Here is a 17,284-nt window from a genome sequence, read left to right as displayed (position 1 = left end):
TAGTCAGAAACAGAAGTATTGCACTCAAGACCACGCCTACAAAAATGCACATTTAATAAGGCCATTATATTCAAGATCATAATGGGACTCAAGTCACATGAACAATCAAGTATATCATAAATAGTCCTAGAAAAGCCATATTGCAGAAGATGGACTCAAAACAGCAGTGTTCCAGCAATTTAATAACTGATTATTTTTTTTCCATGAAATGCCAATCTCTCAAACTGGTTTTACCCACAGGCCAGACAACACGATGCGTATGCATGCATGCATTCTCACAATGTGTTGTTTCATTTTTTCTTAAAAGTTACCAAGTGCCCCAGAGTTTGAGGGTAGGATTCTACTCAAGTTCTGCCAATGAGGTTCAAGTTGTTATCAACTTTAAGCAGCTTCCATGCATGATGAGGGGAGAGAAGATTTGACTTTCAGTTATTTAAATATTTGCCAACATGCAAGACATAATTCTTAATTTACAAAGTGTAGCAAAGACATAATTGAACCTGTACTGGAATACTTCTCGGTATCCTCTTTCAGAGCTAGATCACATTAAGAGCATCAGTTTATCAGATCTGGCCTACTGAAAGACAGACAGAGCAAATAAAAGGAATGATACAGATTTACAAGTTAGCTGCCCACATCCCATGGCAAATAGAAGGAAGCTACCCTTTAATCAAAGTGGGGTAAGCTACCTTGAATTTACAGTAGGGTAAGTGTATTCACACCAGCCATTATCTTGGAGTAGCAGGCGTGCTGTAAATCTGCTAGCTTGCCTTGTAGTTATTTCCTCCTTTAGCCATTCCAAGTTACCCAGTCAGCCAGCATTTTGGCTTGGTTAAGGGTAGTGGCATTTGTCCAAGAAGGAAGGGTAGACCACTGTCCCTCTTCCCCACGCCACACTACATAAACACACAGAGTTATGCAAATGCAAAAAGCATCAGTACAAAGGCTGGAAGAATCACAAGACACAGCAGATAGGAAACTTAATGGTCACATGCATTACAGTTCAGCAGAGATGTTCTTTCACTATCCTATGTCCTGCCATAAAATCCAGAGTGGTGGAGATTATGGATGAACTACCTTCCAGCTGAATCAACTCCAGCATTAGGAATTATTTCTGAATACAACAGACTATATCCAACCCTTCTGGGTTCCTAGGACCTGTTTTTTGGATTTAGACAGTTTTTAGTATAGAGACAAGAGACAAACCTGAGACACAGAACATGTGACCTGTTTGCATGTTATAAACAGACAAATGGATAATCGAGATGCAAAAATTATTAAACGTGTTACACACTACACATACAGCTCCATGTACTTTTTTTCTGCAACAATGCTGTCACTTGCTGGATGCAAGTCTGTCACTAACTATGAATATGTTTTTGACCAGAGCTGGGAGGAACGGATTTAGACAGCAACAATGCAGCTCTTGCAGTGATGAGCAAGGAACATGGGAGTTCAGGATACGGTTTCTAATTCCACCCCGTCTTATATTCATTGCATGCTGAGCAGCTCGAAACATCTCTCTTGGTAATCACATTATTTCGAAGGAGAATAACTCTTTCCGTATTTTCTTCACAAAAGGAGCAGTAAGAAGTTCCTTAATGTAGCACGTAAGATGAAAAGCCGTCTAAAAGGCTTCTGCTTCTTTTAGCAGTTTTGACTAAAAAATGATTAGCAGAATCACTTTGTCAATTAGGTTGACAAGAGCTGAGAATATTTTGGGAACAGAGTTTCAGAAGCCCATCTCTGACATTCACATTAAAATGGTGGCCTGACTATTAGCAATACTTTATCTGTAAGTGTCTAAACAAATAGAGTTTTGACGGGTATCAAGCAGTAGCAGCATTTTCAACATTTTATGTTTGCTGTATTTAGTACTTCTTAACCGAATTCTCTCTCCCAATAAAGTGACTGTCTTGTAGTTAGCATGACTACCCATACACACAACATTTCTAAATGTAATTACATATTGTTGTTTTTCTCTCCACCATAATATTATCCTACCATTTTCAGTATCAGTCAGCACCACAGGTTTAATGCAGGTCACGGACAAAAAGTAGCAGGCCTACTTTTACTGCTTGCTTCAAACAACGTATTTTCATATTTATACATTCTTAAAATGTTTTCTTCACTTAGCTATACTAAAAGTACCACTCCAAAATTTAAGTTTACTTTGAAAAAGGTTATTGATGACTTGACCAAAAAATACCACCAAAAATCCCTTTTATTCCCACAGGAAATCATATTTTCTCCTGAATTAGTGTTAACGGATATTTATATTAGAGGACTCCATATTTCAGAAACCAGTTATTTAATGCTCAATATTCTTTTCAGCAGATGAAGAGGTAGGTATATTTCCACACAAGAAAAAAAAACAGAAAACAAAACCCTGTAACAGACACTCAATTAAATCAAGTAATGTCTGAGAACTCAAACACTGTTCTGACAGCACATAAACATAATGTGTCTGAAGATACTCTCCAAGGAGGACAAGAAAAGTTGCGCATTCTGATTAGATAATACGTCATAATTTGAAATTTAATAATTCTCTGGAAAGAAGACACAAGTATCCAAATGCTACTTCCTTCCCCTCCCTCCCCCAAAGAAATGTGGGTGCCAACAAAACTGCCTGTATCAATGGTAGTATTAACTTTTGGACTGCTAAACATAGAATCAACTGCAATTCTTCCTTATATTCACCAACACCAGCAGTCTACAAGTTTACACAGAGGTCATATGCATGATAATTACATAATTACAATAGAAATTCAACTTTAGTGTTGTTCTTAAAACAATCTTCATAAATAATGAAAATATCTGTGTTCTAGCTCTTCAGTAACCTAAGGTTAATTGGTACAGATAGTGTTTTTTTCTTCCTTTTATAAACCAAACTGGAGGTTCCTCACTGCCAACAACGGTTAAGGCCTGGATCAAGTTACTCTCCTTTTGCTTTTCCCTTTTTCTGCTTTTTTCCATTTTCCACCACTGCATTATTTTCTGGTTTGCTTACTCCGTTTGCAACAGCACCATTTGCTATTTTGCCATTCTTTACGGGTTCCTTGGGCAGCTTATATGTCCGATAGTAGAAGTTACCAAACAGGAGAATGAAGGTGACAGCATAGAAAATCACACTCCAGTGCATCCATTTAGGGAAAGGACAATCAATATAAATAGACAAGGCTGTGTGGCCAATAGTCACATGGAACTGCACCTGAAAGACAGAAAATATAGAATCAAAAAGGTCTGGATATATTCTGTAGGTCTGACTGCACCAATGTATACCGATGCATTAAGTCATTAAAAATTGCTAAATTGGGAGGTGGTAGGGAAGCTGTATTTAACTGTCACATCATGCATGCGCACATATGCTTGACCAGGGACATAACATTTATTGCAGTACCTGGCACCAGTTTTCAGAAATGGGAAAATGAGAAGACATTAAGAGCTCTGGATTTTTCTCTACCTTTTGAACAGGTTTTTGCAATTCAGTTGAAACAACCAGTAAAGTAGTATTAGACTTTACTCACACAACTTTTATATATGCTGCGTATTTTTTGAGAAATGAAATAAATACTTCCATTTCCAGGAAGTATTTAACTTGAGTTGTGAGTATCAGACAGCTAAGAACTTTTGGAAGGAGCAGCATCTGTTCCAAAGCTCTGCAAATGCAATTCCACTCGGAGGCAATACCTTCTGAGATAAAGGGAGGAATTTTACTTACCAGTTGCAATATGGTTAAGTATCGTTTCCACCACAGGTATTTCTGAAATTTAGGGCCACAGGCAGCTAATCCATAATACATGTACATAATGACATGAATAAATGCATTCATCTGAGCTCCAAAAAAAGCTGTCCAGGAACAGAAGGGAAGATTGTCATGTAATTTTGAAAAAAGAGAGGTGTCTTTTCTAGTATTGTTCATGTGACAGTAAAAATTATAAAGCACAGGACATGCCAGGATTCCATCTTTGAAATATTCAATAGTATAGTATAGACCTGACTGCCAACATGTGCTGACACAAATAGCTGTTCATGCAAGTAGTATGTCACATCTTTCATGAAACTACTTATGCAAAAGCTTTTCATAAGATTTTTTGTTGAACAGACATAAATCACATGGATTCCACATTAGTTACTATAGTATAACCGCAATTGTTTTGCTAAAGGATTATTAAAAGCTGTATTTGACAATATAAAGCATAAAGTATCAGGTTCTGAACTTAAATCTTTTAAACTGTATTTAAATGCACAAGCTTCACTTCTCAGCAAGAAGTCAAGAAACTCATGTGGTAGTCTGATTAAATAGGCCAAAAAAAAAAAATCATACAAAGCAAAACTTCACTTGTTGTTACAAGACATTTAAGGGCATTGCCAAGTGAGTTTGTCTAAATTGGTCATCTTTAGTTTCCTTATTTATAGCTTAAAATATCCAGCGTTCTTCTTAAATATATAAATGTATAGTGTAACTTTTTCCAGAATGGTCCATGCTGGAAACGAAGACGACAGTTCTCATCTGCACTAAGATCTCTTTGTTCTGTCAAGATTAGCAGCCATTTAACAGAAACAAATTATATCTTGTTAAAGGTATTCTTACACTGCTGGAGAGGCTCAAAAAGGCTCTAATGTATAAGATTAGAGCAATATAGACAATAGCTGCTGACATCAAACAGCTCAGATGCCCATGTGGTCTAGACCCAGTTAGTTATAATAGGGTCTAGTTTATAATAGATCTGTCTATGTAAGCAATGTGCTATCAACTAGAAAACAGAAAAACATAGATCTATCCACATTTATGCAGTAGCACTACATAAATGCAGAAGAGCAACTGTTGCTTTTCCTTTTGCAGGGGCTTTAAACTAAGAGGCAGTGCAAGAACACCAAAACTTGAAGTAGATTTGGAAATAGTTGCAACTGTCGTATTGAAAACTGCTGATATTTAGCATGAAAAGTCTGAAAAGGCAACAAGGGAGAGGGCATTTTGAGATACCCAGAGAATTTCTAAGTAAGACTACAAGTAAGCATCCAGTCTCCAGTAAACTTATTGTATGGGTGCAGTAGCCAATAAAGATCATGAAATGTCTGGTTGAGTACCTGCATCCTGCAGATTACTTGGGAGAAATTCAAGGATAGTCACAGATACTCATTTTAAATATTTTTTCTTTTGAATGTAAGTAACCACTCAGTACAAGATATCTATAGTAAATGAGAGCATAAAACCCCCATGCATTAAGTATTAGTGTGGTTCGACAAAAAAACCCAAAATATTAGTTTGGTGTGGTGTTTACTGTATGTTATTTTCAGCGTCTTAAGCCTACAAAGCACATCACAAGCAAAATGGTATTTTCCCTGAACCCTCAGCTCTGTAGAGCTTATAATTTGAGAGAGACAAGGCAAAACAACAGGAACAAGGGTACGATGCAAGCAAGGGAGGATGTGGCAAGTACAATGGAATAAAATTCTTGATGGGGGCTTTAGGAAGGAAGCAAGGGAAAAAAAAGGTTGATAATGAATTATAGACTTGTGTCATTATGAATAGGTTTTAAAAGTTAATTGACAGATTTATTGGCTCACCTTCAAGGGAAGGTTTCAGAATTTTATACATACTTCTTTATAAAAAAGAAAGCAAACCCCAAACTCAAGATACAATGGCAAAATAACGTCTCCATTAACGTTAATTAAGTAATTAGATTTTGCAGTTCTCTGTATCTGCAAAAATTCAAGTTAGGCAAGACACGTTCATCTTTATTTCATACAGAACAAGGTTAATTTTGAAGACAGAACTTCAGGCTTGCAATTGATGGCCATGAAGGAAAAAAAAAGTTTTGCAATTCATTAGATTATTGCCCTGTTATCTTTTCCTCCCCCACGTTTCCCACAGAGGAAGACCATACACATTAAAGCTACTGCACTGCTTCAGTGCTATTTAAGCAGTCTTCTGTGTTATAATGTTAAGTCTATGAAAACTTTTTTCCATTGCTCCCAAACAGTAATAGTTCTCCCTTGTGTCCAGTCAAAAGGGTATGGGAGGAAGGGAACTCACCTTGTCCGCCTGCAACCCACTTAATACCAATCCACCACAAGGTGAACATGGTGAAATGGTGATAGACATGAAGGAAACTAATTTGGTTAAATTTCTTCCTCAGGATGAAGAATACTGTATCCAAATATTCTATTCCTTTAGAGACATAATACCACCATAAAGCAGCAGCTATCTGCAATGAAAAAAAGACAACACAGAAGTTTTAGTGATTCCAAGCTGAATGCAATAAAGTTCTCTCCACCTATCAGCTGCAAGAGAAGGATACCTCTTCCTTCCCTGAATGCCGCTAAACGTTGAGGTGGAGTCATCAAACATCTGATGGTATGAGAACAACAACAAAACCAATACTCCCTTCATCTATTCCGGACATGGAAGTATTATTCTGAGTCTACTGCTCACAAATCATAACCGTAAAAAAGAGCTAACATAATTAAAAGCTTTGCCATCTCTGAACAGCTTACCAGTTAAACATAGGGAGTTTGTGTCCTCATTCTCTATCCTAAGCTTTGCGGGAGAAGACTACCATGGGGCTTCCCATACTAATGAGGCAACACTTCGATGCGGTCAGAACAACGAGGCAGTAACATTATGATAAAATGAAGTTGCAAAGGCTGAAACCTTATATAAAATTCTTTCATTAACACAGGCATATGGGTGGGAAGATACCATATTACTCTTCCAAGCTAGGTGCGGTACAGATTTCACATCCCTTAGAGCGATATTCCCCCTCAGCTTCCTCTGGCCTGCTCAGTAACCCCCTCTGGAAAGCAGCATTCCCCCAGTGGCTCTGTGCCATTTGGGGAATAGAAGAAACGAGAACACGGGAGCCACACAAGCTGCAGAGATATAAACTATCTACCCACCAGGGCAGTGCTACACACCCAAAATTCTTTTTCTAATCCACCCATCACAGTGAATCTTGCCCAAGATGCAACATAAACATGGCTTTCTGCTGAAATCAGGATATTGTTGTACCAGGTAAAGCCCAGAAGCTCTGCATAGCAATTTGCTAATACTATGATATGGGAGTATGGTGGCGGTGGGGACTCCCTTCCAGATCCCAAAGCATAGCAACAAGTCTAGTTCCTGGCATCGTAAGTCATCTAGCTCGTTATGCAAGGGTGGGACCAGAACATATCCCAGATGGTGACTCACACAGAGAATGAAGAAAAAAAAAAGTTGGAAATGGCATCACCAGCAAGGAGAGTTGGCAATGTCACAACACACCTATTTGTAAGAAGTTCACCTGGTCCTTCAGGACTCATCTGATGGCAAATCAGACTTTCTTACCTTAACATGGTGTGAAATAACCCCACCACCCCCTCAGTCCCCAGGGGAGACAAAAGAGAAAAAATTAAGACAGCAGTAGCTTCCCTTCACAAATACACGCATACTGTTAGGCAAGTGAGAGAAAGGGGAATCAGGACAACGAGCAGTACAGAGCAATGCTACAGCCCCGCATGGTGTTCTCCTCCACCTCTCCAAACTAGTGAGAAAGGAACACATCTCTCCTCAGAGTAAGACTGTCACAGCCACAATTGGACTGGTGAACATTTTAGGAGAGATTACAGCAGAAGCAAAAAAGCAGCACGGGAACAGAAGAGCGCCGCAGATCTGCATTGCAGACTCTGCTGTTTCCCAAAGGGACTGCACAACTTACTGTTGCCAAACTGCAGACTTCTATGCACCCATTAATGAATACCCTTCTCACTCTCTGCAAGAGATTTAGCCTACTTCAGGTCTCAGGAAGAAGAGGCTGATTTTGTCAATTTTATATAAAAAGATACTAATATCTGTCAAAGTTGGAGCGAGGCTTAATGAGAGAAAAGTAACTCCCACAGATCTTGGAGTTCCCAGACACAAAGGCAAGCTGCAAGAACCATATATATATATATATGTATACACACACATATATGTTGCTCAATATCCAGTACAGTTCTGCCTTTGGGACAGGTAGTCGGGTGTTTAGTAACACCCACATCAAGGCTTTGTCTCACGCCCATGGATTAGCATAACAGTCCAGCATCTTTTACAGATCTTTGCTAAAGCTGCATCTCTTAAATAAATCAAGATAAGCATCTTTTCATCTCATGCGTTAACGATAAACACCTTGGACTGTATGCATAAAACGAACAGCCAGCACTACAATACTCAAGCTCTTTGGAGGTTGTTCCTTCCCAGAAACTTTTAAAGAATCAATAGGTCAGTTACAAGCAAACTGCCATAAATCTCTTATAAAGCCGATATGCATTTTGTTAAAGAAACAGTGGAACAATAAGCCAAATAGCCAATACGCAATTAGCCAATTTACTGTATGACATAGAGCAAAATGTAAGTGGAAAAAAATCCAATAAAAAACCTTATTTTTTTTATGCCCAAGATGCCGCATGTTCACTATATGCTCCTGGACAAGTCATTTAACACACCTCATTCCTCTTCTTTTGAATTCTACCTGCCTTGCACAGAAAGTAATTATAGCCCATGGATCAAAGTCAGCTGAACTTCTGATCAAAATGCTTCCCATCGCTTAAGAACAAAAATAGCCTCCATTTCTTGGCAGGGTTATACCTGATGATTTTTGTGTTCCTGTAGATTTTTTTGCCTGACAGCTCTTTTGCTCTCTTCCTATCATCAAATTTTACTACCATTTATTCTCAAACCTGATAGGTTTCATGTACTGATGATCTATTTCAGTGCTCTCAATAGCTTACACAGATGTTTTGATCATTAACATACAGATACAGAAAAAAATGAAACAGATGTTAAGCCATTTGCCCAAGGCCATGCATGCAGTGACAGAGGACAGAAATAAAGTAGAACAATACACTGATATGTAAGCTACGTCAGGAGCAGATGGCTACTATTAAACAACTTCTGCAAAGCATCAGAAGTTATGACCTAACCTGTAGCCTTTCTTTGGACACAGCGTGAAAGAAAGATTTAGCTTAAAAGAAAATATGCATTAAAAAAGCATATTCCTGAAATGAATAATACTAGTCACAACCATACCTTTTCTGGCAATTTTCATATGCACCAATCTAAGTCTGTTAAAACACCAGACAGCACAGAAAGATTACATTACAGCCTAGTGGGGTCAACAAGAGGTCCAGTCCCATGATCTCTGCCTGCTGCAGGGTTTTTGAACATGGTTGTTTTAACATGGGACTCCATTCCTGCACCCTCCTTCCACATTTCAGGTTGAAGACAGTTATACATTAAGGGATTTGAAGGGACAGGTACTTCTTAGAAGGTAACAGTAACATGAATAATTAAAGTGGCTTTTAAAGACAATTCTTTTCTCTGCTTCAGTTATAGAATTTTGTTCACAGGGCCATGAAGTCTATTTTGTTAAGTCAAGTTCCCTTTTCACAGAAGTTTAAAGAAAATTATTTTTATTTCATAAGAGGAAACTACTCAAGCTCTAGACATAAATACAAACAATGCAGATTACAATTATAATACAGAAGACAACCATAGCTCAGCGTTATGATTGCAATCAGCACACTTAAAACTAGGAGCTAACGAAGTCACACAGCCCCAGATTCCTAATTCTCAGCTCTCCAGAAATGCTAATAAAATAGATGAACCCTGACCTGGGAAACAAGGACACACAAATGTAAGCAGAAGGGGAAAGTGACTACTCACAGACACTAACATGCCTTAAGTTAGACAGTATTAGGAAACCGTTCGCTCCAAATACTGGAGCTTCCAAAGGAGTACTACAAAGCATGGATTTAACACCTCGGCCCTTTGCATTTATTATTTTGACTCCTAAGCTATAAGCAAAAAAAGTTCTTCCAAGATGCAGCTGCAGCTCCTTCAAAATCCCTTCTTGGGGATTTCTTCCCCCTTTTCTTTCTTCTCTGCTATGAACATTTTTTTTTTTTTATATAACCAATTACAAAACACACTCCTCAATTTCCTGCCAGCAGTCAGTAAGGTGGCTATCTACTACACCCAGAAGTAGTAAGTCCTTTAGAAAGGAGTTTATTTGTGCAACTGTGGAATCTAGTTTCCATCCTCACTTGCTCCAGTCATCCATTGCCTCTTGTAGAGCAACAGCCAAGGGAGACTGGATGAGATTAACAGGTGTAGGTTGGTTCAAAACAGTAAGTAGGAGGACCAACTTCTTCATACTATATGTAAACTAACTACAGTATTAATTGTCAGTGAAAGCCAGAAGCTTGATAAAGTTGAAGAAAACATACAGACAAATTCACAGAAAAATATCCCCTTAAGAACTGGCAAAACAAAGAGCTATGTCTGACTTAAGAGGTCTGTGAGCTGTAGATTGCTGGTGTTGCTATACTATACAGGGGAAGTGCCACCACATGTCCTTACACTGTTCCCTTGAAATCACCATTGGCTTACTGTCTTGAGACATGATGTGGGTGGGAAAGGAGAAGAGGGACATTCTCTGGCACCCAGCATGGCCAAACTTTTTTTTTTTTTTTTTTGGAACTGTTTACCAGCTCTCTGTACTCCCTTAAGGAACAAAGGATGGTTTCTTGACCCCTCATTTTGAGCAGGAGCTTTGGTCAAAAAGGGCCAGTACATGGCAACATCATAGTGGCACATACCGAAAAAGATAGAAACAGAGGTCATACCAGGGCTTCTAAGTTTCCATTTAGACCACTACATGCAATTAGTTTCCCATTTCTCAATATTTGTTCCAGCTTTTTAAGCTCCACAATAAAAGTCATACATGAAGCTGTTGCTTTCCAGACCATGTTCCACAACGCCTTCTGAGCTCAGTGCTGTTTCCATTTGAGTTAGTCCCAGTCTCCTTTATCTGACTAATAACAGGACTCATTTACTCATTCTCTTACAAATAAAGTTATTGCATCTGTAATTAATTCTACTGTTGCAGTGCAGCATTCCTCTTCAGAGAAAAGCCAGTGCCAACAGACATTTAGTATTGAGATCAATTAAAAGGGTGTGAGAGATGTGATACAAGGTTTATAAATTCTAAACTCAAAACCGCAAAAAGAAGCCCACATTCATTTACATTTTAAAATTGCTTTTGCAGGTTTCTATTAAGAAAAATGATGGTGAAAGGAATCTTGAGGAGGTTTTGGAGTTTTTTGTGCCCTACAGTGTCAAAAACCAAACAACATAACTTCTAAATGCAGAGCATGATACACTGTAAAGCAGGCCAGAAACTTACCCTAGACTCTTTAGTTAGACAAAGTACACTTGTGGAAAGTGTAGTTTTCTACTTACAACTTATTTACCTGAATTGAGAATTCATTCAAAAGTACTTCATCTTTATCTGGTAGTTAAGGGTCTTGACTGATAACATACAGTTGCTGCAACAACTGGAGAGAACTCAAATTTTCCTTGCTTCCTCAACTCTCTCAGTTGCAAACTGAACGTGTTACAACTTAAAACTTTAGAAATAAAGTTTATGCAAATCCACAAGTTTGTGAAGAAACTTAAAACGTCAGGAAATCCAAACAGTAGATATTGCTAGAGCAACCTTTCTTTTCTGGACATATCATATGCAATAAATACATTGTGTGGGTCATTCCGCCTTTATTTCATTGTATAATAATGCTTTGTTTGTCATAATGACCAAAACAGAAGATAATTCTTTTATGCAGGTCTGACCCCTGCACAGCCTCCCACAAACAAGTGCACCTAAAAGTGAGGCTCTGAAACAGAGTTTTTGCATACTAAAAGTCGTTACCCCTTGTACCTAGCTATTATAAAAATTCCTTCAATATATGCCATACCAGTCCTCAAAGTCATCCAGCTGAGTACAAGGGCATTCTATTTTGCTTATCTATCGAAAAAAAAACTGTCAAGGATTTGTTATACTTGGCTAGATTTTGTTTTTAAACAAAATTATTAACAGAAGTATTCTAGTGACTGAAATAGTGAGTGCACAGTATTGGCAAAGGTGAAAGATAGGCGACTACCATAAGGCCAATAGAAATCTACACACAGAGTTGTTCTGCAGTATCAGCCATTATACATAAGGTGTAAGACTCAAACCTATCCTTCTCACTACCACCCCTGCCACGTGCACAAGCTTTTGAGTAATACTACCCATGAACAGCCACCTTGTAGACAGACATTTTTCAAAATGTGTTATAAATATTAAATGTATTTAGACTATAACACACTTTCATTACGTTTTCAGGAACATGTTCTAATCTGCAGATGAAACTTGCAAGAACAGCTGAGAGATTCTCAAGTGTCAGCTCTGCTGGAAGATAAGGTTTAGTACATGAGCTAATCAACAGTGTTATGGAAATTAACAAGCATCTGCACTTTGATTTTAATTTGAATGCTTTCCAAAAAATACACATTTGAAATGTAAGCTTCTGCAATGAAATGTACTGATAATACATTTGGCAGAAGCCAGCAAGACCTCATGAAGCCAAACATGGGTAAAGGAGACAAAAAGTTGCCTCACTGGTATGAGTGAAGTGCAACCACAGTATATACTGACAAATCTTACATGCTTTGATCTAGCTAGAACACTACACCTTTACTGTGATTACCCTGGTATCATAAACTTCAGCAAGGTCTAGGAACCAGAGTATGTACACAAAGTTTATCCTGGATTGTACAACCGCGGATGAAACCAAGGATGGCATCTTTAAGACTACCCTTACTTGTAGCAGTCAGATGAAAGTTAATGCAAATACACTGATGCACTTTGATTAAACTTGCCATGTGCGAAGTAGTCAAACCTGAAGCAATCTGTGAGAATATAACGGGATACAGTCATGGCTGACAGCAGAACTTTGAAAGCACTATTTTCAGACAAGACTTAAACCATCATGAAGTGCTATATATTACACACATTAATATATAAATACAAAAAAGAAATACTCACCCTAACTTCATATACATTATCTGAATAATCCACAGTCTGGCAGACATAGCTGTACCCTCGAGCTCTTGATGACAAAAACAGCTGAAAATATTAAAGTCATACATGAGGGGAAAGATGCTACATAAAACACGTTCATAACAATTACCAGCAAATTTCTTGCTACATCAAACTTACCTGATCAGAAATATTTAAAATATCCTTATCAGTCCTGAGAATACTATCGAAGAAAGCCAATATTTAGTTCTAACAACCTGTTGTTACACAGTACCTATTTTTTCTTGTAAATTAAAAAAGTACTCATTTTTCCCTGCACGTATCTACCCAGATAACTAGAGCCCTGTACAAATCAGTAAGAATTCCGGTATGACCTTAAGCTATTCAAATATGAGTATTCCCTCTGATGGCTCTAGCTTCAGAGACAGAAAATACCTAATTGCGTTCACTGTGACAGAAACGCTATTCCCGTGATGGATTAGAAAGAACTCTCTCCAATAGACAGGGATTAGATAATTTGGATCTACTGTTCTTAAAACAGTATACCAATCAAAATCCAGAAAAGAAACCCTGAGCAGCCAATGCTGAACACCCATAAAACATGTTGAGAGAAACTGGATGAAGAAAAGTTCCCCATTTCGTGCCAACAGAAACGGCCTGAAGCACATGAAGTGCTCCTGTAGGGCCACTCCAAAAAAAGCACGTTGCAATAACCTGAACAGAAGATAAACTTGACATTTGAGCAAGTTCCCATTGGAAAGAAGAACACTTGCCTAGAGCTGTACAAGGTTCAAGTAATGCTTCTAATCTTGACATTCATAAATGTAATGATCCAAGATTGTTTAAAGCCAGGTAATCCCACCCTATTAAGGATCAAAAAAGGCAGCAGTGGAGCAGACATAACCTGTAAACTGCGAGCTGTAAAAATAAAGAAGGGTGATACAAAAAGAACTCCAAAATAAACATGGGTAGGCACTATTCTTACCACTAACCTGGCTTCCATCCCAATTATACTGAACTTGAGTTTACTTTGGTATCTCAACCTGCACACAGCACTAGGAGTGCAGACAGATGCAGAGACGAGTGTTATCCAGATAAAACCAACATACAAAACCTTGTGAAACTCTGGACTTATTTGCTGCACATGTCTTCAGGAGGGAAGTGAAAGAACTGTCCACAGAAATGATCCTAAGAAAGAAATTGAACTACTTCTGCAACATCAGAGTCCACTTACAAACTGCTGTAACACCACTACTCTCAAGTGTGGTCCCACAGTCACAAGCACATTTGATAATATCAGAGAAGAGCAGGGAACAGTTTAGTCCGCACTGTTACAGAAACTAACCAATCTCTACTGCGACCTACCGGGTAATTTGACCAAGGTTCACTTGGCAAAAGGCAGTAAATTGACTCCACCACACTGCCTCAAGGTAGAATAAGAAATTCAAGATTTTGTGGAAAAACAGGGGCTATGCACCTATGACTTCTGCATGTTCTAAGCAAAATTTGCTCCTAATTTGAATCTGAACTTGAATCCAATGTATGGGAGTCTTGGACTAGACAACCTAGCAGTGCTTTATGGACTTACCATTTTAACATAAGTTATCACAGATGAACAATACAGCTTGCCATCAGGATGATTATTTAAATAACAACATTTAAAGGCATTTCACATTCAAATTCCGGTCTCAGCAATACCTGGAAACTTTACAGTCATTCACAAAATAGAAACTGTATATCATTTTACCCATAACAACTACATTACTCATGCAAATTACAACGGTGGCACACTGGTATTGTAAACCTCATGTAGACTGAAGCAGAAGTTGCCTGGTTAAAGGGAACAATTGAAACTTGAACACCTACCTCCTGACAGTCTCTAAGATCCAAAAAAGACACTTCCTGTAAATGTTGTATCCATAGCCTTAACATCCATTGAATACCAACCTACCATTTGAAATAGCAGGAATCTAGAACCTCTGTCTGTGTCTAAAATTATGAGCTTTCAGCCTATCAGCAGTAAACGCATATTTGCAGTCCCTTTCATTTTTATGTTAATTCAGTGATTTGGAAATGCCATGCAAACACGTGTTGTTCTATAAGCAACATAGGTTTGAAAATTAATTGACCATAAGTCTGGTATAATTCAGCTTATGGCTAAAACAAACCAATTTAAAAGATTAAGTGAAAGAGACACATGGCAAAACCACTACAGAATTCTTTTCAAAGGAGTTTCAGTTTTAACCTGCCAAGATGATTGGATTTCATCCATTCCCACAACTATCCCCGGGTGTCAGCATTAAATTCTGTTGTACCTGTAGTATTTTACTACTTAGTTGAATAGTGCAATGAAACAATTTAGACAAAATGACGACTGAGGTGTGATAGCTAAAATTTTACTAAACCATGTCTTAAAAAAAAAAAAAAAAGGCTGAAATCAGTTAGTGATTTTATTATAGAAGCTCTGGGGAAGGGTCAATATGCAGATCATCATCAGACATGCCATGCTTTCCCGGCAAAAGTACGGAACAGACCAGCCAGAATAAGAGTTCTGCAATGCTGTAATTTTAACTGCTCTGTTCATTTCCTTACTTCTGGAAACAGATTTTGCAAATTTATGATCCGAGGTCTTCCAGGAAGACTTTCAATCCACATGAGCAAAGTCATAGCAACATAAACTACTCCTTAGCATCAGCTATATTCCGGACAGCTATCCTCGAATAATGATTATCAAACTGTTAAAGTAACCGCACTTAGCTACTGCTAAAGAGCCGATCCACTGCATTGTTACTAGTCATTTCCTCTGTACAGAAAACCTAACAAAGGAGAAATGCAGCAACACTGATATTCGTTAAAATTAACACACTCGGAACATTGCAAACCAAATATTAGAAGACTATATCCCCTTATTTTTATTTAAAGGTACAGTTCACTTCATTTTTATTCTTATTCTAAAAGATAACTTACAGACAAGATACTTTTCCTCACTACAGACAATGGACATCTGAATTTCTAAAAATGATAAACACATTGAAGGCACCAAACAACAGTTCAATTTCTAACAAGATACATTCTGACACCCCTTAGGATTATTAAAAAGAAAAAAAAAAATCAGTTACAAGTGTTAAATCTCTATGGATTTTAGTTAATCAGTCCAGTATTTACACTAACATAAATCTAAGAACTTGGAATAGCTAGTACGCAAATTCTCTCCAGAGTCTCATTTAGTGCATTTATTCTCAAACAGAACGTACCTAGGTACAGAAATACTCACATCAAAGGCAAACTCAGCTTTAAAAGTCTGTGCAAAACAGTCACCTTCAATAGACATCATGAATATGTAAGATTATATTCATTTTGCAATCTGTAGACACCCTCAGACTTAAAAAGGAATTCCCTCCTGCGAGAGGGCATACACACCTCTTTGAAAATGAAGAAGTTGAGTAGAACCATTCCAAAGTTGTAAACAACCAACAGGAAACGTAATTGGAAGGGCTCTCTTGTCTTCATCCATTTGGGGCCCAGCCAGACAGTGAGGAGATAAATAGTGCTTATAGTCAGGGTTGGAAATGGAGACTGCATCAAGGGCCAATCATCAACACGTTTGTCTGGGGGGGGTGAAGCAAACAGAAGGAGTCAACAAGGTCTGAACAAAATATATTTCATCATCATTTTAAGTATTGCATTTGTTAAGTATTATTCTCTCCTGGAATAGCTGCATCAGATAGTAGAAACACAATACACCCATTCTTTCTAGGAAGGTTAAAGAAAATAGTTTTAAAAAAACCCCACTATATCACATTACCTCACACAGAGATTCATTATGTCATGCAAGTTCTATTGTCCAGTTCTACAACACAAAACAATAAAGCAAATAGAATCATGTGAGCCCAAACCCAACCCACTAATCCCCCAAAAAACAATTTTGCTTATGATGAACAGCGACTGCAGCGGCAACATAACCAAATATTCAACACCACTGCAAATGAAAGATACACAAATTTGGCAAAATAGTGATAAAATTAATAGCTTTTATTAGTTTAAAATTAGGCACTAAAAAGCCCCTAATTAATTTTATACAGACTGTATGAAGCTAACCAAGTACCTTTGCTATTTTATGTAGGTCAGACTCATATGTTTCAGAGAGAATACTAACAATGTTACTGGAAAAACAACTGAATAAAAGAGTTTAAAGGGATGGTTCTAGTTAGAGTAATCTGTGCTGCCATATGGGAGACAAAGTTTTATTTACAGACTCCTTCAGTCACTCACGGGATCCAGAGTTACACATATTCTAGGGCCCAGAATATGCTATATTAAGTTCTGGATCTGTATCAAAAAAGCACTCTTAGTCTGATGAACCAGTGACATCTAGGATTAGCAGATGGCTCTGCTACAGAGGA

General features: G+C 37.9%; 1 protein-coding gene across 1 annotated transcript; it reads right to left on the bottom strand.

Annotated features, from left to right (window-relative positions):
* Nucleotides 1-2,522: 2,522 nt before the first annotated feature.
* On the bottom strand, nucleotides 2,523-16,488 carry ELOVL4 (ELOVL fatty acid elongase 4). Its single transcript, XM_009333130.1, has 5 exons — nucleotides 16,302-16,488; nucleotides 12,888-12,968; nucleotides 6,041-6,212; nucleotides 3,722-3,849; nucleotides 2,523-3,211 (listed from the first exon to the last, which is right to left on the bottom strand). Exons 1-5 carry the CDS (start codon nucleotides 16,461-16,463, stop codon nucleotides 2,936-2,938), a joined length of 819 nt encoding a protein of 272 aa, XP_009331405.1. The 5' UTR covers nucleotides 16,464-16,488; the 3' UTR covers nucleotides 2,523-2,935.
* Between the last annotated feature and the right edge of the window lie 796 nt (nucleotides 16,489-17,284).

Source organism: Pygoscelis adeliae, unplaced genomic scaffold (assembly GCF_000699105.1).
Source record: "Pygoscelis adeliae isolate BGI_AS28 unplaced genomic scaffold, ASM69910v1 Scaffold57, whole genome shotgun sequence".
NCBI classification, from domain to species: domain Eukaryota; kingdom Metazoa; phylum Chordata; class Aves; order Sphenisciformes; family Spheniscidae; genus Pygoscelis; species Pygoscelis adeliae.
This window is presented reverse-complemented; position numbering and strand designations above follow the sequence as displayed.